At 50.8% G+C, this 23,980-nt stretch overlaps 1 protein-coding gene across 1 annotated transcript in view; it reads right to left on the minus strand.

Annotated features, from left to right (window-relative positions):
- LOC111553803 (FA complementation group A) overlaps window positions 1-23,980 on the minus strand; it is a 60,660-nt gene that overhangs the window by 3,081 nt on the left and 33,599 nt on the right. The window contains exons 21-31 of the mRNA XM_026447390.2: window positions 21,807-21,903; window positions 19,693-19,869; window positions 16,849-16,922; window positions 14,240-14,368; window positions 8,237-8,321; window positions 5,822-5,994; window positions 4,807-4,915; window positions 3,005-3,064; window positions 2,758-2,862; window positions 1,632-1,744; window positions 934-1,072 (exon numbers count right to left, since the gene is read on the minus strand). Of these exons, the coding sequence (XP_026303175.1) occupies window positions 934-1,072; window positions 1,632-1,744; window positions 2,758-2,862; window positions 3,005-3,064; window positions 4,807-4,915; window positions 5,822-5,994; window positions 8,237-8,321; window positions 14,240-14,368; window positions 16,849-16,922; window positions 19,693-19,869; window positions 21,807-21,903 (1,261 nt within the window). The remainder of the gene's footprint in view (window positions 1-933; window positions 1,073-1,631; window positions 1,745-2,757; window positions 2,863-3,004; window positions 3,065-4,806; window positions 4,916-5,821; window positions 5,995-8,236; window positions 8,322-14,239; window positions 14,369-16,848; window positions 16,923-19,692; window positions 19,870-21,806; window positions 21,904-23,980) is intronic.

A 23,980-nucleotide genomic window follows, 5' to 3' on the forward strand; every position in this document is an offset into this window, starting at 1 on the left:
GGAGTGCAGTGGCGTGATCTCGGCTTACTGCAAGCTCCGCCTCCCGGGTTCACGCCACTCTCCTGCCTCAGCCTCCCGAGTAGCTGGGACTACAGGCGCCGCCACCACATCCGGCTAATTTTTTTTTGTATTTTTAGTAGAGACGGGGTTTCACCGTGTTAACCAGGATGGTCTTGATCTCCTGACCTCGTGATCCGCCCGTCTCAGCCTCCCACAGTGTGGGGATTACAGGCGTGAGCCACCGCACCCAGCCTACTTTTTAAAATTATTTTTTTTGAGACAAGAATCTCGCTGTGTCACCCAGACTGCAGGGCAGTGGCATGATCTCGGCTCACTGCAGCCTCTGCCTACCGGGTTCAAGCGATTCTCCTGCCTCAGTCTCCTGAGTAGCTTTACAGGCTATGGATTACAAGCATGCACCACCACACCAGGCTAATTTTTGTGTATTTTGTAGAGACGGGGTTTTACTATGTTGCCCAAGCTGGTCTCGAACTCATGACGTCAAGTGATCTACCTGCCTCAGCCTCCCAAAGTGTTGGAATTAGAGGCATGAGCCACTGTGCCCAGACTAGAGACCCCCATCTCTTAGAAAAAATTACAAAATTAGCCAGGCATGGTGGCATACACTTGTAGTCCCAGCTACTGCAGAGGCTGAGGTAGGAGGATGGCCTGAGCCCAGGAGAACGAGGCTGCAGCGAGCTGTGATTACACTACTGCACTCCAGCCTAGGCGACAGAGTGAGACCCTATCTCAAATACATACAACCATTTAAAAAAGTGGAATTATTACTAGTAAACTTGAGAGTCAAAGTCTTACTCCAAGCCTCATGTTTGTCTTTAGAAAAACGCAGCTCATCAGGCAGGCCCAGAGAAACTGCACGGATTGAAACCAAGCTTGCGAGAAAAGAATCAGTAAAAGAATTTCCTGTCTTGCCTCCTCTCTCTCGCAGTCCAGCTTCGTTAGCTGCTTCCTGACGTTTTCTTCCCTGACTTGTTGAATCGCAAAGTGCAGTGCAGCAGCTGAGAGCCAGGCCGGGTTAGGTGCCGGGGAGGCAGCATCAGGGGAGAGGAAACTGGGACAGAGAAAACGGGGTTAGTGCAGGGCCTTACAGCCAAGTCCTTATTCCCACCTGTCGCCTTTGGGGCTTGCCTTTCTATCAGAGGACACAGAAGGGCTTCAGGACCATCAGAAACTAGGTCTGCATCCCTCAGCACCCCCAGGTCCACGTGAGAGTCTGGGCAGGTGCTGGTACTGCCCCTAGCGCATCCTGGCGCTCTGAGAGCTCCTGCTGACAGGAGGCAGCCGGCCTGGTCCTGTCCACCTTGCCCTGTGCTCTTGGGCCCCAGCTGCGTAAGTTTTGGAAGAAGACGCCTTATTTCCCTCAGGTCTCCCTGCCTGGCCCTGTGACTGGATCAGGCAATTCCCTCCTAGAACAGAGAACAAAGGACTACCTGGGCAGCTGGGATTACAGGCGCCCACTGCCACAAGAACTCGGTTCTTTTCTCCCTGCTCACACAAGACGCTGCCCACACCGCTTTTCTCAAGCAAGCCAGGGTGTTTAGGAGATGACCTCGAGCAGGTCCCAAAGTGCATCTGGGCAGGCACACCCCGTCCTCACCACCCACACGTACTCGCTGGCAAACTGCCGGCCTTCTTGCAGCTTCTGCAGTTCCCGGGGCAGTGGGCTCTGGCAGTGTCTCCTCCACTGGCAGAGCAGCACAGGCTCCAGGCTTGGCCACCACAACTAGAGAGAGAGCAGGACACAGATGAGGGGGGCTGGGGTGGACACACCTCCGCTGCCACAGCTATGACAAGCCCACAGCGCTCCTACAGGCCACCACGGGCCCACACTCAGCCTGCGCTCTGGAACTCCAAAGCCAGTATCTTTTTACCTCAGTTAAGGCTCACAGCAGTTCCATGAGGCATTATTACCCACACTCATGGAAGACGTGGAATTTGGAGAAGGAAGAGCCTGGCCTAATGAAACGGTGAAAGGACCACACTGCCCCTGAGCTGGGAATGCCTGGTCCTTCGATGTCCTCAGCTGAGAGCTGGTGTTCTAAACATGGAAGAGTTCATTTATCGTGAATTCCACTAACCGAGCTACAACTCGGGGCAAATGCAGCTTGGGGAGCTCCTTGGGGAACATGCTGTGCTGCGGGAGAAAAAGGCCCTCGTGTCCCTGATAACCGAGAAGGGAGGGCGACAGCTGTGGTCTTCAGGACTAAGTGAGCCGTCATGAAAGTGAGGGAAATGCTGCCCCCTCCCACTCCCGGGACCCTGGGCTGTTAGGGGAGCCTGCTGAGCTCTGGTGGGAGCTGAGGTGAAGTCTCTGCTCCGAAGTCCCAAGAAAGCATAGGTGGGCGCCAGTGGGCCACGGCTGTGCTCTCGTGAGGGGGCAAAGGCAGCCACCGTACAGCCTCCAGCCAATTTGTAACCCAAGACAGTGAACAAACAAGCCCTGCACCCCTGTGGACACGAAGGTGCCCGTGGGGTCTGAGCGGGGTCCACAGGGGAAAAGTCCTGAGGGTGCCCATGGCAGGGGCGGTGGGGGCGGGGACAGTTCTAGGAACTCAGGACATGCGGCCCTCATCTGCTGCGAGCTGGCATCTTTAACTGTGGCCTCCATGTCTCCTGACGCATTTTCTCTGAGATGATAACACCCCTGACGGAGAAGCGCTGCAGAGACGCCAGAGGCAGCTGTGGAGTCTCCCACTCAGCCCCAAAACAAAACTCCCGACAAGACAGCTGGCCTACCAGAGCAGAGGTCAAAATTAAGGGGCATTTTGTCTGGCACTTGGCCAATATGCAGTCGACCATCAGGGAGGGGTCTCTGCTCCGCAGACAGGCGTTCAGGAGGCCCTGCAGGAGAGAACGCACCAGGAGGTTGGCGGTTTGCGAGGACCCACAACCAGTGGAGTGCAGGAACTCGCAGGAAGCTGACAGGAGGACCCACCCCCAGCATTCTGAGAAGGCCAAGGAAGGGGCTAAGGGAGCAGCTTACCCTGAAGAAGTGGGCAGTGATGTCCTGTGTCAGGGCACCTCCGTGGAAGCAGAAGTTTCTCTGCAAGAGAGTTCAAGGCAGGTAAGAAAAGGCTACAGGAAGCGAGGCGAGACCAGTGTGCAGAGTGGCTGCTGTGCAGATTCTGTTGTAAGAAAAACACTCACTAAGGCTTGGCCTGGCCACCACGGATGGTGCTCCTGGCTGACCGGGCCTGGAGCCCTGGCCATGCTGTCCTGAAACTTAACGGCTTCCCTGGGCAGCCAGATCCTGCAGCTCAGCAACTCTGGCCCAAACAGTCTTCTAGGCTCCAGGAAGAAGCCAGGGAGGCACAAGCGGCCACAGGGAAGGGGACGCACCCGAAGCCCAGATCTATGGTAAGGATGACACTAATCCCACGGCCCAGCCATCCTCTGGTTCCTCTATCCTTCACGAACCAAGTGCTGTCCGTGGTGTTTACCCGTCTGTCTGCTGTCACGTGCCATTCTGAGAGCTTTCCGAAAAACAGCCTTTCGTAAGAATTCAAAGGAAACCATAGTGATTTTCTTAAAGCTTTTGCTAGTGTCATGTCCTCTGCTCTCCTTGTCACATTTTAAAGTGCTACACAAGGCCGGGCACGGTGGCTCACACCTATAATCCCAGCACTTTGGGAAGAAGCCAAGGTGGGTGGATCACGAGGTCAAGGAGTTTGAGACCAGCCTGACCAACCTGGTGAAACTTCATCTCTACTAAAAATACAAAAATTAGCCGGGTGTGGTGGCGGGCACCTGTAGTCCCAGCTACTCAGGAGGCTGAGGCAGGAGAATTGCTTGAACCCAGAAGTGGAGGTTGCGGTGAGCTGAGATTGCGCCGCTGCACTCCAGCCCAGGCAACAGAGCAAGACTCTGTCTCAAAAAAAATTTCTTCCTAAATAAATAAATAAAAATATCAAATGCTCCGGAGCTGGCATGGAACGTGAATTCCACCTCTCACACATTTGTGCATCTTCAAAAACAAGCATCTATCTCCCCAGCTCTGACCAACTGGGTCCCTGACACTGACCCATCCCCACAGCAAGGGCCACTTCGTTTTTTTTGAGACAGTCTCGCTCTGTCACCCAGGCTGGAGTGCAGTGGCGGGATCCTGGCTCGGTGCAACCTCTGCCTCCTGGGTTCAATTAATCCTCCTGACCCAGCCTCTCAAGTAGGTGGGACTACAGGCATGCGCCACCATGCCCAGCTAATTTTTCTATTTTTTGTAGAAACAGGGTTTTGCTGTGTTGCCCAGGCTAGTCTTGAACTCCTGGGCTCACGTGATCCCCCCGCCTTCCCAAAGTGCTGGGATTACAGGCGTGAGCCACTGTGCCTGGCTACTGGTTAACATCATTCTGCAACTCACACTGGGCAGTGTCTAAAATGAAAGATAATGGGGCTGCCTGGCAGGCAACAGCACTAGTCAGATCACCACAAGGCTTTTTCACACGTGAAGCATGTTGAGATTAGAAATAAATGAACTGAGGTGTGTGGCACACAAAATGGTCTGTACGATTCCATGCGTCAAAATTATTAAAACTTGAGGGAAACTGAAGGAATTAAACTTTGGAGAAGGCAACCTACAGCTGGTTTGGTGACGTGCTGGCCGTCGTCCTGGCTGTGGGTAGGGGCCTCCCTCACACAGCATTCCAGACAATGTTCCCTATTTGACTTTGAACCCTTTCTTCAGTAATTTGCACGGTGAATTCAGGACACGCATGGAGGCTGCAAGAGCTGCTGCCAGTGCCACAGGCACTGACAGATCAGACGGACGCACGCACACGGGGCACCTACCATCTCAGAGTTGACCAAGTGGAAGAACTGCTTGCATCTGGCAGTGATGGGCTGTTTGGCCTGGAAGCTGCTGCCGCAGAGGACAGACGAAGGCAGGCGGAGGAGGATCCTGGAAAGAAGGGGCTCTATCTGTGGCGACCGCACAGCTTATACTCTGCTCCCTCCCAAGGGCTCAGACTCTCAGAGCAGCAACCACCACCCTGAAACCCAGGGCCCCTGCTGGAACCGGAGCCTTGGCCTGTGTGCCTCTGTCCCATCCAAAGCCTGCACTCCGAGCCCAACTCCCCTGTACCGTGCTTGGACCCCTGCACTCAAAATGTGTTACCAAACAACTTCTAACAGTTACGTAATAACCAAGTGGGTGATGCACCAGTCTGTCTAGTGAAGCAGTGCCCTACGACTGTAAAATTAAATGACTTCAATTTAATGACTTCACACTTATTATAAATGTAGCTGCTTTGGGCATTTCTGAACAGTTTTCCCTACTTTGACAGGAGCTCCTTCTGCCACGTTCCTCCACATCTGAGCAGGAAGGTTTTTTTGTTGTTGCTGAGATAGTCTCACTCCGTCGCCCAGGCTGGAGTGCAATGGCACGATCTCGGCTCTCTGAAACCTCTGCTTCCCATGTTCAAGCAATTCTCCTGCCTCAGTCTCCCGAGTAGCTGGGATTACAGGCGTCCGCCACCACACCCAGCTAATTTTTGTATTTTTAGTAGAGACAGCGTTTCACCATGTTGGTCAGGCTGGTCTCAAACTCCTGACCTCACATGATCCACCCACCTCAGCCTCCCAAACTGCTGGGATTACAGGCGTGAACCACCTCGCTCAGCCGGAAGGTTTTAGTCAAAAGTACTTTAAACCCTCTGGATCCTCCTCTCTGTGGCAAGTGCTACAGAGATGGACAGGCTTGGGATGGGGACACACAGACAAGTAAGTAACGGGAAACAAACTCGCTACAAAGAAACTCTAGGACCGTCATGAGATGCTGCCCTGCCCAGGTGGTAGTAGCTATTACCGTTTGTACATGAGCAGCTCCCTCTGTCTCTGAAGGCTGGCAGCCACGCTCCAACCGCCTGTCAGAGCCTGGAGTCGTCTGCAGAAAATCCCAAAGAGGAAGTGCCCCTGGGAAGGCGTGTGGCCGAAAGGCACCGAGGGGTCCTGCTGCAGCTCCAGTTCAGCTACCATCTCCTGGAAAAGAGGAGGATGCTGGCACGGGAAGGCCTCGGGGCTCACTGCCCAGCCAGTCGGGTACCTGACGGGGTGGGGGCGCGGTGTCAGGGAAAGGTCTCCACAGGGGACAGGGCGAGAAGGAACAATTGGGGCAAACTATTTCAACTGGAAATCACTTTGAAATTGCAAATATAGAACAGTGCAGGCTGGGTGCTGTGGCTTACGTCTGTAATGCCAGCACTTTGGGAGGCTGAGGCAGGCAGATCCCTTGAGCCCAGGAGTTAGAGTACTGCTTTGCAATTAAGAAAAAACAGCCGGGCGCTGTGGCTCATGCCTGTAATCCCAGCACTTTGGGAGGCCGAGGCAGGCGGATCATGAGGTCAGGAGACAGACCATCCTAACACGGTGAAACCGTCTCTACTGAAAATACAAAAAATTAGCTGGGCGTAGTGGTGGGTGCTTTTAGTCCCAGCTACTCGGGAGGCTGAGGCAGGAGAATGGCTTGAACCCAGGAGACGGAGCTTGTAGTGAGCTGAGATCATGCCACTGCACTCCAGCCTGGGCGACAGAGCAAGACTACCATCTCAAAAGAAAAAAAAAAAAAGAAAAAACAAAAAGAAGACCAGATATGGTGGCACATACCTGTAATTCGGCACTTTGGGAGGCCAAGACAGGTGGATCACCTGAGGTCAGGAGTTCAAGACCAGCCTGGCCAACAAAATTAGCCATACAAAAATTAGCTGGGTGTGGTGGCAGGCGCCTGTAATCCCAGCTAATCAGGAGGCAGAGGCAGGAGAATCGCTTGAACCCAGGAGGTGGAGATTGCAGAGAGCCAAGATCCCACCACTGCACTCTAGCCTGGGTGACAGAGCAAGACTCTGTCTCAAAAACAAACAAACAAACAAAAAAAAACAGCACAAGGACACCCATGTGCCCTCCACCCAGATTAACCTCGGGCTAACATTTTACCCCACACATCATTTTTGCCTCACAAGTCTTTTTTTTTTTTTTTTTTTTTTTGAGACAGTCTCAGTCCGGTTGCCCAGGCTGGAGGGCAGCAGTGCAATCCTGACCTCTCGAGCTCGGTTGATTCTCCTAAGTCAGCCTCCCGAGTAGCTGGGACTGTAGGTACACACCACCATGCTCAACTACTTTTTTGTATTTTTAGTAGAAACACGGTTTCACCATGTTGGCCAAACTGGTCTCGAGCCCCTGACCTCAAGTGATCTACCCGCCTCAGCCTCCCAAAGTGCTGGGATTACAGGCATAAGCCACCGTGCCCAGCCGGCTGTGTTTTTTAAAGAAGAATAAAGATCAGGGCCGGGTGCGGTGGCTCAAGCCTGTAATCCCAGCACTTTGGGAGGCTGAGACGGGCGGATCACGAGGTCAGGAGATCGAGACCATCCTGGCTAACACGGTGAAACCCCGTCTCTACTAAAACACACAAAAAACTAGCCGGGCGAGGTGGCGGAGGGCCTGTAGTCCCAGCTACTCGGGAGGTTGAGGCAGGAGAATGGTGTAAACCTGGGAGGCGGAGCTTGCAGTGAGCTGAGATCCGGCCACTGCACTCCAGCCCGGGTGACAGAGCGAGACTCCGTCACAAAAAAAAAAAAAAAAAAAAAAAAAAAAAGATCAGGTGCAGTGGCTTATACCCATAATCCAACTATTTTGGAGACCGAGATGGGTGGTTCATTTGGGCCCAGGAGTTCGAGACAAGCCTGGGCAACATGGCAAAACTCCATCTCTACAAAAAATCAGCTGGGTGTGGTGGTGCACTCAGGTGCACACTGTGAGGACTGCTTGAGCCCAGGAAGTCAAGGCTGCAGTGAGCTATGAGCGCACCACTGTACTCTAGCCCGGGTGACACAGCAAGACCCTGTCCCAATAATAATAATAATAATTACTATTATTATTATTATTAAGAGGAATAACCAGATGGTCTCACTGAGGAGGAGCCAGGTGGGTCTAGGGAAAGCATCTGGCTAAGGAGTTAGGAGGCCCCAGTGCTGGGGGAGGGGAAGACGGGCCTGGCACAGAAGACACATGGGTGGCCAGCACCAGCAAACGCCTGTTGACTGACAGTGAACACACAGGGTACATGCTGTCTACCTGTATAGATCTCAGGTGATCCACCAGCCTCGGCCTCCCAAAGTACTGGGATTACAAGCATGAGCCACCACGCCCAGACTATAATAAACATCTTAATAGGACACAGCTTAAATGAAGTGAACGCACTGAGTTGTGGCATCCTCAAACTCACCTGCAATCTGGAAATAATATTCTCATTTCCTGTGCGGCCACCAAAGACCAAATCGGAATTCTCTGAGCGGTCATAACTCCTTGAGCTGAAAAGAAAATACAATAAAATCTTCCTCAGTATCGCCTAATAGTGCTGGAGTTCCCAGTTCTCCTGCCTCCAGAGTGGAGTGATGGCTGTGCTTCTCTGACAGTGTGACCTCACATTAGTCAACAATGAACAACAAAAACTGCCACAAAATACTATCAACCCCAACCCAGGAAATACAAACATTATGTACCATGACCAGGGGGGTTTATTCCAAGATTGCAAGGAGAGCTTAACATCCCCAAATCAATATAACGCAGTTATCAATAAAATAAAAAGCAAAAACCACAGGATTATCTCAACAGATGCAGAAAAAGCACTTGATGGAATTTAACATCCGTTTGTGATAAAAACACTCAATAAACTAGGAACAGAAGGGAATCTTCTCAATCTGGTACCTGGCATGTATGAAAAACCCACAGCTGACATCAAATTTAATGAGGAAAGACTGAAAGCTTTTCTTCTAAGATCAGGGGCAACAAGGATGTCCTCTCTACACTCAAAGCAGTGTCATCACTGCCTCTACTCAACACTGCACTGGGGCCGGGCACAGTGCCTCACACCTGTAATCCCAGCACTTTGGGAGGCCGAGGCTGGCGGATCATCTGAGGTCAGGAGATCAAGACCATCCTGGCCAACATGGTGAAACTCCTTCTCTACTAAAAATACAAAAATTAGGCCGGGCACAGTGGCTCACACCTGTAATCCCAGCACTTTGGGAGGCTGAAGCAGGCGGATCACCTAAGGTCTGGAGTTCAAGACCAGCCTGGCCAACGTGATGAAACCCTATCTCTACTAAAAATACAAAAAATCAGACGGGTGTGTTAGCAGGCACTAGTAATCCCAGCTACTCGGGAAGCTGAGGCAGGAGAATTGCCTGAACCCATAAGGCGGAGGTTGTAGAGAGGTGAGATCATGCCATGGCACTCCAGCCTGGGAGACAGAGCGAAACTGTCTCAAAAACAAACAAACAAAAATTAGCAGCCAGGCGTGGTGGCAGGTGCCTGTAATTCCAGCTACTCGGGAGGCTGAGGCAGGAGAATTGCTTGAACCCGCGAGGCGGAGGTTGCAGTGAGCCGAGATCGCACCACCACACTCCAGCCTGGGTGCCAGAGTGAGACTCCGTCTCAGAAAAAACAAAAAAACAAAAAACAAAAAACACTGCCCTGGGAGTTCAAGCCAGGGCAATTCAACAAGAAAAAGCATCCAGATGGAAAAGGAAAAGTTAAACTATCTCTGTTCACAGATTATATGATCTTCCTTTTGTTTTTTTTGTTTGAGACTGAGTTTCACGCTTTGTCGCCCAGGCTAGAGTGGCAGTGGCATGATCTCGACTCACTGCAGCCTCTGCCCACTGAGTTCAAGTGATTCTCCTGCCTCAGCCTCCCAAGTAACGGATTACAGGAGCCCATCACTGGCCCGGCTAATTTTTTTTTTTTTTTTTTTGAGACGGAGTCTCGCTCTGTCGCCCAGGCTGGAGTGCAGTGGCCAGATCTCAGCTCACTGCAAGCTCCGTCTCCCGGGTTCACACCATTCTCCTGCCTCAGCCTCCCGAGTAGCTGGGACTACAGGCGCCCGCCATCTCGCCCGGCTAGTTTTTTGTATTTTAGTAGAGACGGGGTTTCACCGTGTTAGCCAGGATGTTCTCGATCTCCTGACCTTGTGATCCGCCCGTCTCGGCCTCCCAAAGTGCTGGGATTACAGGCTTGAGCCACCGCGCCCGGCCCGCTAATTTTTGTATTTTTAGTAGAGATGCGGTTTCACCATGTTCACCAGGCTAGTCTCCAACTCCTGACCTCAGGTGATCTGCTCACCTCACCCTCCCAAAGTGCTGGGATTAAGGCGTGAGCCACCGTGCCCGGCCAAATATGATCTTATATATACAAAACCCTAAGGAATCGATACAGAAACACTCGTAAGAGCTAAAAAAATGACTCGGGCCAATGAATACACAAGAATCAGTGTTGTTTCCATACATTAGCAACAAATGATTCACAGTGAAAGGAGACGCTCTCACTGCCCCACAAGCAGCCCTATCAGGATCTCAGCTACTTCTGTAGACATTGACAAGCCCATCCCAAAATGAGATGCAACTACAAAGCACCCAGAACAGCCAAAACAATCCTGAAAAAGAACAAAGTTGGAGGCCTCACACTTCCCAATTTTAAAACCCACTACAAAGCTTCGGTCATCCAAATGGTGCAGTGCACACGGACATACAGACCAAGGGACACAATGAGCCAGAAATAAATCCTCACACGAACAGCCACCTCACTTTTGACGAGGGTGCCAAGATCATTCAGTGGGGAAAGACATGTTTTCAACAAATGGTGCTGGGACAACTGCGTGGCCACATGCAGCAGAATGAAGCTGGACCACCTCACACAATTTTTTTTTTTTCTGAGACAGTCTCTCACTCTGTCTCCCAGGCTGGAGTGCGGTGGCACAATCTCGGCTCAATGCAAGCTCCACCTCCCAGGTTCTAGCAAATCTCCTGCCTCAGCCTCCCAAGTAGCTGGGATTACAGGCACCTGCCACCATGCCTGGCTAGTTTTTGTATTTTTTTAGTTTCGCCATGTTGGCCAGGCTGGTCTCGAACTCCTGACCTCAAGTGATCCCCCAGGCTCAGCCTCCCAAAGTGCTGGGATTACAGGCGTGAGCCACCGTGGCTGGCCCAAAATGTTTTTTGATCCATCAAAATGGATCAAAATCCTAAAGAGCTAAACTAAAAACAGATGATCTGGACTTTATAAAAATTTAAAACTTTTGTGCATTGAAGGATACGATCAAGAGTGTGAAAAGAGAATTGACAGAATGGGAGAAAATATTTACATATCATATATTTGATAAGAACTTTATCTAAAATGTATAAAGAACTCATACAACTCAGTAAGATAAATACAGTCATGAACTGCTTAATGACAAGGATCCATTCTGAGAAACACATCTTTAGGTGGTTTCCTCACGTGAACATCAAAGTGCACCGACACAGACCAGAGCCCTCCGCACACCTAGGCCACATGGCATGGCCCACTGCGCAGACCTAGACAGCAGACACCCCCGCACGCCTAGGCCGCATGGCGTGGCCCACTGCACAGACTTAGCAGACCCCCCGCACGTCTAGGCCACATGGCATAGCCTGCTGCACAGACCTAGACAGCAGAGCCCCCGCACACCTAGGTCACATGGCATGGCCCACTGCGCCCAGGTTATGAACCGGCACAGCATAGAACTCTACTGAATACTGCAACTGGAACACAACAGTATTTGTGCATCTAAACATAGAAAAGGTACAGTAAAAACACAACTTAAAAAAAAAGTTACAAAAAAACTATGGCTTTATGGAATTAGTGTCATATATGTGGCTTGTTGTTAACCAAAACACTGTTATGCAGTACATGAATGTAACCCGGTTTTCAAATGGGCTGAGGATATGAATAGATATTTCTCCAAAGAAAATCTACAAATGGCCAATAAGAAAATGAAAAGATGCTCAAAATCACTACCCATCAGGGAAGTACAAATCAAAACCACAATGAAATAGCACTTAAGACCCACTAGGATGGCCATCAACAAGTCCAGCCTAGCACAGAGGCTCACACCTGTAATCCCAGCACACTGGGAGGCCGAGGCGGGCAGATCACCTGAGGTCAGGAGTTCGAGACCAGTCTGGCCAACATGGTGAAACCCCATCTCTACAAAAATTACAAATCAGCCACCAGGTGAGGTGATGCCTGTAGTCCCAGCTACTTGAGGGGCTGAAGCAGGAGGATCACTTGAGCCAGGAGGTTGAGGCTGCAGGGGGCTGAGATCTTGCCACTGTACCCCAGCCTAGGTGACAAAGACCGACCCTGTTTCAAAATAAATATATAAGACAAAGTAAGACTCTGTCTCAAACAAACAAAGTGAATGGATAAACAAAATATGGCTGATCCTTCTGTTCTGCAGTGAGCAGCTCTGTGCAAACCTACCCATAAAGGCTGGGGAAGCTGGGAAGCTGAAGAAAGAGGCTGAAGAACCAGTTTCTCAGACAGGAATGTTTAAGGCTTACAGACAGAAGTCATGTCTTGGGCAGCCTAGAGAGATGATGCATCCTGCAGTGTTACCCCAGGTGGGGCTTCTATACCACAGGGAAGGGTTATTGAAGTTAACCCCTCGGGGAAAAGCAAGAACGCTCTGTGAAGCTAACCGCTGGATTTAAGGTGGAAAATTTGTTTTTTTTTGTTTTGAGATGGGGTCTCACTGTCACCCAAGCTGGAATGTAGTGGTGTTATCACAGCTCACTGCAACCTCTGCCTCCCAGGCTCAAGCAATCCCACCTCAGCCTCATGAGTAGCTGGGACCACAGGCATGCATCACCATGCCTGACTAATTTTTTTTTTTTTGTGGAGATAGGGTTTCACCAGGCTGGTCTCGAGCTCCTGAGCTCAGATGATCTGCCTGCCTTGGCCTGTCAGTGCTGAGATTACAGGCATGAGCCACTGCGCCCGGCCTCAAGGTTGTTTTGACCTAAGAGTGGGATTTAAGATAACAGCAGATAAATGGGAAATCTCAGGAGGCATTCTTGGAGTAGGGTTAACGGGATGTCACCCATGGTAGAGGTGCGTCAGCTTCCACACCTTCTGTGAGCGTCAGTCGGCCATAAGGGTGTGCTGGTACAGCCACCACACCTGTGAGCATCAGTCAGCCATAAGGAGGAGGGGTGTGCTGGTACAGCCACCACACCTGTGAGCGTCAGTCAGCCATAAGGAGGAGGGGTGTGCTGATATGTGCTACAACACAGATGAGCCTCAGAAACATTCTGCTCAGCCAAGGAAGCCAGACACAAAGGGCCACATACTATGTGATTCTGTTTATATTAAATATGCAAAAAAGGCAAATCCATGAACAGAAAATGGATTCATGGTTGCCACAGGCAGGGGACATGGAGGGAAGGTGCATACACACTTGCCATCTGTACTGAATGCTGAAGCTGTAACACAATAGTTTGGAGCTGCAGGCAAGGGCCGCTAGGAACAAAGCCTGGACAGCCCCAGGTACACTCCGTCCATCCTTCTGGCCCACACGCAACACCTTAGGAACTGCTCTGTCCTGAGAATCCCTCTCAGATGGAGAGAGGCCCGGTATCTGCTAGGCCATTTGTGCCATGCTTCACACCTGCTCACCGTGAATACCAGGTGACAGAACAGAAAAACAACGTTGTTGCCATTTTTTTTTTTTTTTTTTTGAGACGGGTCTTGCTGTTGTCCAGTCAGCTAACTGCAACCTCTGCCTCCTGGGTTCAAGCAATCCTGCTGCCTCAGCCTCCCAAGTAGCTGTGCCTACAGGTGCACGCCACCACGCCTAGCTAATTTTTGTATTTTTAGTAGAGATGGAGTTTTACCATGTTGGGCAGGCTGGTCTCGAACTCCTAACCTCAGGGGATCCACCCACCTCAGCCTTCCAAAGTGCTGGAATTACAGGTGTAATTCCACCACGCCTGGCCCAAAGTTGTTGCTCTTAACAAGTCTATACACATAAAGAAACAACCGATTAAGGAAGCTTGCCTTTATTTTATACTGACTTAGATTTGCTATGTGATATGCTTGAGTGTACTTTGCGTAACACAACTGGAGTGAGAGAAAAATGTATTCTTAGAGCTGCCATGATTCCAAGTAAGGCCTCATTGGTGTGTGATGGTTAATACTGAGTGTCAGCTGGACTGGTTTGAAGGATGCAAAATACTGATCCTGGGTGTGTGTCTGTGAGGGTGTTACCAAAGGAGATTCACATTTGGGTCTGGGCTGGGAAAGGCGGACCCACCCTTAATCTGGGTGGGCACCATCTAATCGGTGGCCAGCAAGGCCAGAAACTCCCCTTTGTATATACCCTATTAGTTCTGTTCCTCTAGGGAACCCTACTACAGTGTGTGCTGCTAACCTTTGGTGGAAATCCATCAGAGCGTTGACAAGAATGGTACACGCAGCCTCCAGGTCTCCGTCACAGCCTCCTGAAGCAGAGGACTCAGGGAGAAAGTGCTCATAGATCGCCCACTGGTGGAAGTCCTGCCTGCAACAGCAAACACTGACATCAGTTCTGAGAAATGCTTTGTGACCAGCAGTTCCTCACAACCAGGGAGTAGGCCTACAGCAAGGCACACACAGCACTAGTGAGAGCTGGGTTGAGACTGGCGGCTCGGGACCTCGGAGTAGGAATGAGACCTCACTCTCTGCAGGGTGGGGTGCCTGGGGCTGTGGGAAAGGCCTGGTCTCAGGAGTGGCCTTTGTGAACTGCCCCCCTTCCACTGATCCAAGGCCACTCAGGATGACATCCCACTGGGTAACTGCTGGCCACACAGCGGATGAGCTTGGTGAACAGAACAGGCAAGCACCAAAATGTAGGCTGTAAAGTCACCTGAGGGCACCTGAGCTACTCACAGGCCCACCAGCAGGGGATGGTGAAGCAACCTGCGTCCAGACTGTGGGCTCTGTGCATATGGACGGCAAAGGGCTCCAGGACACACTCACTCAAAACCGTGGTGGCTACACCTATAATCCCAGCACTGTGAGAGGAGGCCAAGGTGGGAGAATCGCTGGCATCCAGGAGTTTGACATCAGCATGAGCAACATAGGGAGACCCCATTCCTACCAAAAATAAAAAATTAGCTGGGCACAGTGGTGCCCGCCTGTGGTCCCAGCTACTCAGGACGCTGAGGCAGGCGGATCGCGTGAGCTCTGGAGAGGGAGGCTGCAGTGAGCCACGACTGCAACACTGTACTCCAGCCTGGCCAACAGGGTGAGACCCTGTCTCAAACAAACAAGCAAATCTGCAGTACACAGAACCATCAATACTGCAATCCATTTACACAGAAAGAGCCACAACGAGGAAAATGCAACCATGCAAATGTGAGTGCTAAGGGGTGTGTGCTCTACCCACACTGTCTGGAACTGGCACAGAATGTATCTAAGTATCACTTAAGTAATTGAGAAATGAAAGAAAATCCCAGGAACACACCTCAACACAACTTCCAGGTAGCAGTGACTTGACTGGTAAGGAGAGGTCCTCACGACCCCACGTACCAGACCAATGCCTCCCTCTGACCTCCTCCTTAGATTCCACCCCGGAGAGGAGCCAGGAGGAGAAACGGGAGTGTGTGAAGGAAGCACCTGCAGAGCAGGCTTGGCACAAGCCTGAACCATCGGCACCCGTTTTGCCGCAGGCAGCAGCGAATTGTTCTTTTTGTGGCCCCCGTTTTCCTTTTCCTGTTACTTCTATTGGTTTCATCCAGAATCTGATGCCAGGATCCAGGTGCAGGAGACAGTGCTGCACGTGCCTGGAGGGCCCCTGATGGCCAGAAGGACGAGGAACACAAGGTGGCTGATGCCAGCCCTCTCCTGAGTCTGGGTGTGGCAGGCACCCCGAGGCTCATGTACCCAGCAGGATGCCCCATGTCTGCAGTGACCACATTCCCCTCTCCCTGACCTCCACACCCTCAAACCCAAGGGCCTCTGGGCTCCCTACTCCTATGCCCAGAACAGCACAACTGACCTCTCAAATGGTCTGTCTCAGCCCTGGGACCTACGGGGGTCAGTGCTTCATTTACCCACCTCCTGGTGCCCCCATGTCAAGGCCAGCACCTCTCCTCAAAGTCTGCGCCACCCGTCCCACACCAGCCTCTGTTCCTGCCTGGTCACTTCCTCTCACACGGCCCTGCTGTCTGCTATCTCCAGAGCTCATTCCTACCTTTAATCTACTTCTGTGTCTACCTGCATGTTGCCAGGGCCTGGACACAGGTGTACAGCTCCTGGAGAGCAGCCACAGCCCAGCCAGGGCAGGGTGAAGTCTAAGTGGGTGCCCTCAATGTGCCACATCTGCCCTCGTCAATACAAAGGTGCCATATGAGCAGCCTTGTCTCTTTCCTTCTATACTCCCTGCTTCTAGAACACTCTAGAAGTGTCTACCACACAGTAGGAGCTCAGTAAATGTTTCTTAAATAAAGGAATAACAATTGAAATTGGGCAACCCTCCCGGGTCCCCCCACCACGTGGAAACTTTTCTTTCAATTTCGCTTTAATACATCTTGACACCAAAAAAAAAAAAAAAAAAAAAAAACCAATTAAAATTGTGCTCAAAGATTAACAGTTAAACAAAACATTAAATTGAGGATAAAATGTCAAAACATAGGCTTTAAGACAATGTAGAAAACTGTTTAACATTTTAAAGGGAAGCTCCTTTTTCTTTTGGGATAGGATCTCACTCTGCTGCCCAGGCTAAAATGCAGTGGTGTGATCTCAGCTCACCACACCCTCTGCCTTCCAGGCTCAAGCAGTGTTCCTGCTCCGCCTCCCAGGTGGCTGTGATGACTGGCATGTGCCGCACACCTGGCTAATTCCTTTTCTATTTTTGGTAGTGATGGAGTTTCCCCGTGTTGCCCAGGATGACCTCAAACTCCTGGATTCAAGAGATCCTCCTGCCTCAGCCTCCCAAAGTGCTGGGATTATAGGTGTGAGCCATCACGCCCGGCCAGGGTAGCTCTTTTCAACACATACCGTTCAGTATCTGAAAGAGCATCAGCTTCAGGTTGAATTTCCAGCTCCAGGTGTAACCAGTCCTGGTAAGTTAACTGAGAGAAAGGGAGCAATTCAATACAATGAGGACAGAACACACAATCCACCCACAGGTTTATAAAACAGTTTGTCATTTCATCTCGTACGCAGCCCTCCGTGTCCCTGTGTTATAATGAAATTGCAGCTGAGAGTTCCACAGGAAAGAAACTTTAGTTTTGTCAAGAATTGTTTCTTACAAGATTTCCCTAGCACAAAGATGTTACCACTGTAATCCTTTATTTCCAAGTATAAAAGGGCTATTTTAGTCTAGGCAACATAGTAAGACTCCATCTCATTTAAAAATTGCCTCGGTACAGTGGCTCATGCCTGTAATCCCACACTTTGGGAGGCTGAGGCCAGCAGATTGCTTGAGCCTAGGCAACATGGCAAGACCCTGTCTCTACAAAAGATTTAAAAATCAGCCAGGCATGGTGGCACGTATGTGTGGTCCCAGCCTCTTGGGAGGCTGAGGCGGGAGGATCGCTTGAGCCCAGGAGGTCAAGGCTGCAGTAAGCAACAGAGTGAGAACTATCTATAAAAAGGAGAAAAAGAAAAAAGAAAAAAGAAAACAACAACATTCTACAGCTATTCACAGTAGCATACCTTCATTTATTTTTGGAAACAGGGTCTGCTGCCCAGGCTGGAGTGTGTGCAGTGATACAATCGTAGCTCGTGGCAGGCTCTGCCTCCTGGACTCCAGCATCCTCCCCCTCAGCCTCTCAGATGGCTGGGACTGCAGGTGCATATCACCATGACCAGGTAAGTTTTTAAAAAACATTTTTAGTAGGCCAAGCGTGGTGGTTGATACCTGTAATCCCAGCACTTTGGGAGGCTGAGGCAGGCGGATCATGAGGTCAGGGGATCGAGACCATCCTGGCTAACATGGTGAAATGCCGTCTCTACTAAAAATACACACACACACACACACACACACACAGGGCTGGGCGCGGTGGCTCACGCCTGTAATCCCAGCACTTTGGGAGGCCGAGACGGGTGGATCACGAGGTCAGGAGATTGAGACCATCCTGGTTAACATGGTGAAACCCCGTCTCCACTAAAAATACAAAAAATTAGCCGGGCGTGGTGGCGGGCGCCTGTAGACCCAGCTACTCGGGAGGCTGAGGCAGAAGAATGGTGTGAACCCAGGAGGTGGAGCTTGCAGTGAGCTGAGATCGCGCCACTGCACTCCAGCCTGGGCGACAGAGTGAGACTCCGTCTCAAAAAAAAAATAAAATAAAATTTTAGTAGAGACAAGGTCTCACTATGTTGACCAGGTTGGTTTTGAACTGAGCTCAGGTGATCCTTCCGCCTTGGCTTACCAAAGTGCTGGGATTGTAGGCATAAGCCATGGTGTCCGACTCGTGTTAACATGTTTCCTGTTTGTAAATCTTAAAACAGTTCCATGAATCAACAGGGACTAATTTCACTATGTTGATTTGTGGACTAATCTCCAAACCTCACATTGCAGGAAAAGCAGCAACACTCCTGCCGCACGCTCCCATCTGGGTAAAGGCCGAAGCTGCCGAGCTCCGCACAGGGACACCCGCAGATGCGGCACAGCCAAAGGAGCAATACAGGAAGGTTCCCTCCGAGCTGCTGGTGGGCACAGAGCTATTCACTGCCTCCTCCTTCCTTTTCTTTTTCTACTGCGCCTGGTCATCATTCCTCACATCAAAACACAGCATCATACTTACTTTTGTGTAGCTAACATAGTTAACAACAAAAAAAGCAGGAAAAAGTAGTACAATAACCTTGAGGTTTTTGTACTACTAACCTAGAGGCGCCACTCAGCGTCTCTAGGCTCACTCCTGTGCGCCTGGCGGGTGCCTGTAGTCACAACTACTGGAGAGGCTGAGGTACGAGAATCACTTGAACCTGCAGAGGCTGCAGTGAGCCAAGACTGCACCACTGAACACAGCCAGACGTTGTCTCAAAGAACATATCACTAAAAATAAAAGAAGTTTGTGTTGGGAGAAACTCAGAAAGTATAGCAGGGTTTCTCTGTATTTATTATTATTTTATTTTATTTATTTTATTTTATTTTTTTTTTGAGACGGAGTCTTGCTCTGTTGCCCAGGCTGGAGTACAGTGGCCAGATCTCAACTCACTGCAAGCTCTGCCTCCTGGGTTCACGCCATTCTCCTGCCTCAGCCTCCCGAGTAGCTGGGACTACAGGCACCGCCACCTCGCCCAGCTAGTTTTTTGTATTTTTTTAGTAGAGACGGGGTTTCACCATGTTAGCCAGGGTGGTCTCGATCTCCTGACCTCGTGATCCACCCGCCTCGGCCTCCCAAAGTGCTGGGATTACAGGCTTGAGCCACCGTGCCCGGCCTATTTTTTTGAGTCAGGGTCTCACTGTGTCATCCAGGCGGGAGCAGAATGGCATGATCTTGGCTCACTGCAACCTCCACCTCCCAGGCTCAAGCGATTCTCCTGCCTCAGCCTCCCAAGCAGCTAGAACTACAGGTGCACCCCACTGCACCCAGCTACTTTTTGCCTTTTTTGTAGAGATGGGGTTTCACCATGTTGCCTGGGCTGGTCTCAAACTCCTGAGTTCAGGTGATCCACCCGCCTTGGCCTCCCACAGTGCTGGGATCACAGGTGTGAGCACTGTGCCCAGTCTCTGTATAATTTCTTAACAGCTGCACATGAGCCCACAATGATGTCAGTCAAGATTCCAATCAAACCACCTAGGTGCTGCTGTTCTTGCCTCTGAGGAGACAGTCTGCACACACAAACCCTAGACTCAGGATGTGGCACAACGCAGGGGAAGGAACGGTGACCTACATGAACATCTTCCTCTTTCAACAGCTCTCGGAAGGTTCTGTGTGTCCAGAGAGAGAGGGCAGCTCTCTGCCAGTCTGCGGAAGGAAGGTACAAGGGTCTCCAGGAAAGGCTGGCTGCGTCCTCTTGAGAAAGAGGCTGTCGGGCCTCTGAGAACAATCTGAACACAAGGAACTGAAACTGAAACAGACAGTATTATGCAAGTTTCACTGGGAACGGTTCAGCCAATGCTCAGGTGGAAACAGACCATCAACAGCCACGCCACACACACAGCCCCACATTCAGGGGACCTCAGTCCAGCCCCTGGGAGGGTGCCACACAAAACCCCACGTTCAGGAGACCTCAGTCCAGCCCCTGGGAGGGTGCAACACACAACCCCACGTTCACGGGACCTCAGTCCAGCCCTTGGAAGCGTGCAGAGCCCCTCAGTGGTCATGGCTGTGCACAGCGCTCCAGGGAAGAGCCTATGTGTAGACCTTCCTGCCATCTGACTGTTTCCTTGAGCTAAATGTCTGGAAGCAGAATTGCAGGAACAAAACTGCCTCCCAGGGGTAGGGCTGGTTTTGTCCTGGGTCGTGAAACCGCCCATCTCTAGGCCTTTGCCAGGAATGGCGTTGCCACCAAAAGCGCACACCACTGGACAAGCGAGACGCACTATCAGTGCTGCGTGACCGTGTCCATCTCTGCCCCTGAGGAGACGAGAGCCTCCCATGTTTATAACTGGACTGCTCCAAGGACTGCCGTTCCGGCCCAGCACGCTGGGTAGGGACCATGTTGTCCTCTCCTAAGCTCCAACACCATGTTTTCTTTAAAAACTTGGCACCAGAGGTAAAGTTCCTCAGAGGAAATAACTGGAAATACGTGCCTCCTGGATCCTCAGGGGCTGCTCCCAGATTCTGACTTAATTTATCTGGAAAGGGGCCAGGAATCTGTAGTTTCAAAAGCTTCTCAGGTGATTCCGATGTGAAGCCTGCAGTTGAAAACCACTATCTATTTATTTATTTATTTATTTATTTATTTGAGGCGAAGTCTCGCTTTGTCGCCCAGGCTGGAGGGCAGTGGTGCAATCTCGGCTCACTGGCAAGCTCCGCCTCCCTGGTTCAAGCGATTCTCCTGCCTGAGCCTCCCAAGTAACTGGGATTACAGGCGTGCGCCATCACGCCCGGCTAATTTTTGTATTTTTAGTAGAGACGGGGTTTCACCGCGTCAGTCAGGCTGATCTCAATCTCCCGACCTGATGATCCACCCATGTTGGCCTCCCAGAGTGTTGGGATTACAGGTGTGAGCCACTCAGCCCAGCCTAAAAACCACTATTTTATACTTGAGGCATTCATTAAAATCCTATAAAAGGACAACACTGGTTTCAGTGCCATTTCACCTTTGCTTTTGACATTCAGGGTTTCCAATGCTCATCTTTAAATTCCTTTGTCTGGGCCGGGCACGGTGGCTTATGCCTGTAATCCTAGCACTTTGGGAGGCCAAGGCAGGCGGATCACTTGAGGTCAGGAGTTTGAAACCAGTCTGGCCAACATGGTGAAACTCTGTCACTACTAAAAAATATACAAAACAATTAGCCGGGCGTGGTGGCACGTGCCTGTAATTCCACCCACTTGGGAAGCTGAGGCAGGAGAATTGCTTGAACTTGGGAGGTAGAGGCTGCAGTGAGCCGAGATCGCACCACCACACTCCAGCCTGGGCTACAGAGCAACACTCCATCTTTAAAAAAAAAAAAAAAAATTCCTTTTTCTGAACAATGTAAGGAACACTTACTAGACGAGACGAATGAGAATTCTTCTTTCCAGAGAAAGATACTTTTTGTGAATACTGATCTTTTAATTCATCTTTCCTATAAATACCAACATCTATTTCCTTACAGCTACAGACGTGTAGCTGTCTTCATACGACTTCACTTTACACTCAGAGAACAGAAGAAAAGGCAGCGCTCAGCAGTCAGGCTGCCCAAGCAGACAGTAGAGGTGGCCTTGACAGCCAGCCTGACTCAGGAGCTGCCCCTGAGATGGGCATAAGGCAGCAGCAGACCTCGGCCTTCCGGTCTGAAAGCTGCGTAAACCTGAAACGTACAGCAGAATGGAAAAATAGGAAATGACTGAACCTACCTTTTTAATAAGGCCTGGAGATAAGTAGCTGCACAAAATATCTCGTGACTGGGAAGAAAACTTGCACAGAGAGTAAGAAATTGCCGCTGTACAAAATCTGAAACCAGAAATTATAACATATAAATGTTATCCATACGAAATAAGGGATGAAGGAAAAAGTTACTTGCAACGTCACAAAACTGAATTTAGTGCATTCTAAACTGGATGACCTGAGCATCGGTCCTTGCTTTTTTGGTTTGTTTGTTTTGAGACTTGAGTCTCGCTCTGTTGCTCAGGCTGGAGTGCAGTGGCACCACCTGGGCTCACTGCAATCTCTGCCTCTGGGTTCAAGTGATTTTCCTGCCTCAGCCTCTCAGGTAGATGGGATTACAGGCATCTCCCACCATGCCCAGCTAATTTTTTTGTTGTTGCTGTTATTGTTTTTTGTTGTTTTGAGACGGAGTCTCGCTTTGTTGCCAGGCCAGAGTGGAGCGGCGTGATTTCGGCTCACTGCAAGCTCTGCCTCCCAGGTTCAAGCAATTCTCCTGCCTCAGCCTCCTGAGTAGCTGGGACTACAGGCGCCCACCACCATGCCCAGCTAATTTTTTGTATTTTTAGTAGGGATGGGGTTTCACTGTGTTAGCCAAGATGGTCTCGATCTCCTGACTTCGCGATCCACCCACCTTGGCTTCCCAAAGTGCTGGGATTACAGACATGAGTCACCGCACCCAGTCACTTTTTAAATTTTTCTAGTAGAGACGGGGTTTCACCATGTTGGCCAGACTGGTCTCGAACTCCTGACCTCAAGTGATCTGCCCACCTCAGCCTCTCAAAGTGCTGGGATTATAGCGTTAGCCACCGTGCCTGGCCCAGTCCTTGGCTTATTTTTTCTTTGATACAGGGCCTTACGCTGATGCCCAGGCTGGAGTGCAGTGGCACAATCACAGCTCAGGGGATCACTTAAACCCAGAAGTTCAGGACCAGCGTGGGCAACATAGTGAGACCCCATCTCTCACTAGCTGGGTGTGCGGATGTGCGCCTGTGGTCTCAGCTACTGGGAGGCTGAGGCGGGAGGATCACGTCAGCCTGGGGGACACAGCAAGAAACGTCTCATTTACTCAACATACGTACCTACAGTAACACCCATGTGAAAAATTCTCACTTGTAACCAAGAACGTCAGAGTGAGATTCCATGAGGCAATGGAGATGCCAAAGCACTGTCATGGTGTTCTTAGGGGTCTAATGTTTCTGTTTTTCAGATGCATATTCGAGCCGGGCACGATGCTCACGCCTGTAATCCTAACACTTTGGAAGTCCAAGGTGGGCAGATCACCCGAGGTCAGGAGTTCAAGACCAGCCTGGCCAACATGGCAAAATCCCATCTCTACTAAAAATACATAAACTAGCTGGGCGTGGTGGTGCACACCTGTAGTCTCAGCTACTCAAGAAGCTGAGGCACAAGAACTGCTTGAACCTGGGAGGCGGAGGTTGCAGTGAGCCAAGATCATGCTACTGCATTCCAGCCTAGACAATAGAGTGAGACTCTGTCTCAAAAAAAAAAAAAAACTAAAAACACCAAATATACATTTCATTCTCCCTTTCTTATGCAAAAAGTAGCATCTGAGACAGAGTTCAGTATTTTGCGTTCTTCACTTGGATATATATCCTGAGGCATCTCTGTGTTCCTAAAAGGGGATGGCTCTGTCTCTCCCAAGTCACCTAGACGCCTCCCTCCTCACCAGCTCCCAACTTCTCCATCGGCTGTGTGCCTCTCATGCCAATACCCAGCACTCAGTGTTTGGGGCCTGGGGTGAGTGGGGACTATTTGGTGGGGCCAAGCGCCTGGGAGGGGCTCTGAACCCCCGGAGTACCCACTGCCTGCTCCCCATGGCCCATGTCTGAGTGTGGGATCCACACAGCTGCCATCTGACTCCCTCTCCTTGCTCCACGTACATTTCTTGAGCCTCTTCTAAGTTCTCTGTTGTTCAGACCCCGTCATAATGCCAGCTCTCCCCTTTCCTCACAGGGTCCCCGGCATCATAACAGGGCTTCTGTCCCGACCTCGGCTACCTCTGCCCAAGAGACCCAGGAGCTGCAAGCCAAGCCCCAGAGAGCAATGACCACTGGAGTCTCCCAGCCTTTCGTCCTGGCCTCTGCCCCTGCGTGGCAGCTGCAGGGATTCCGTCCCGGCCTCT

The sequence above is a fragment of the Piliocolobus tephrosceles genome, chromosome 17 (genome assembly GCF_002776525.5).
Source record: "Piliocolobus tephrosceles isolate RC106 chromosome 17, ASM277652v3, whole genome shotgun sequence".
Taxonomy (NCBI): Eukaryota; Metazoa; Chordata; class Mammalia; order Primates; family Cercopithecidae; genus Piliocolobus; species Piliocolobus tephrosceles.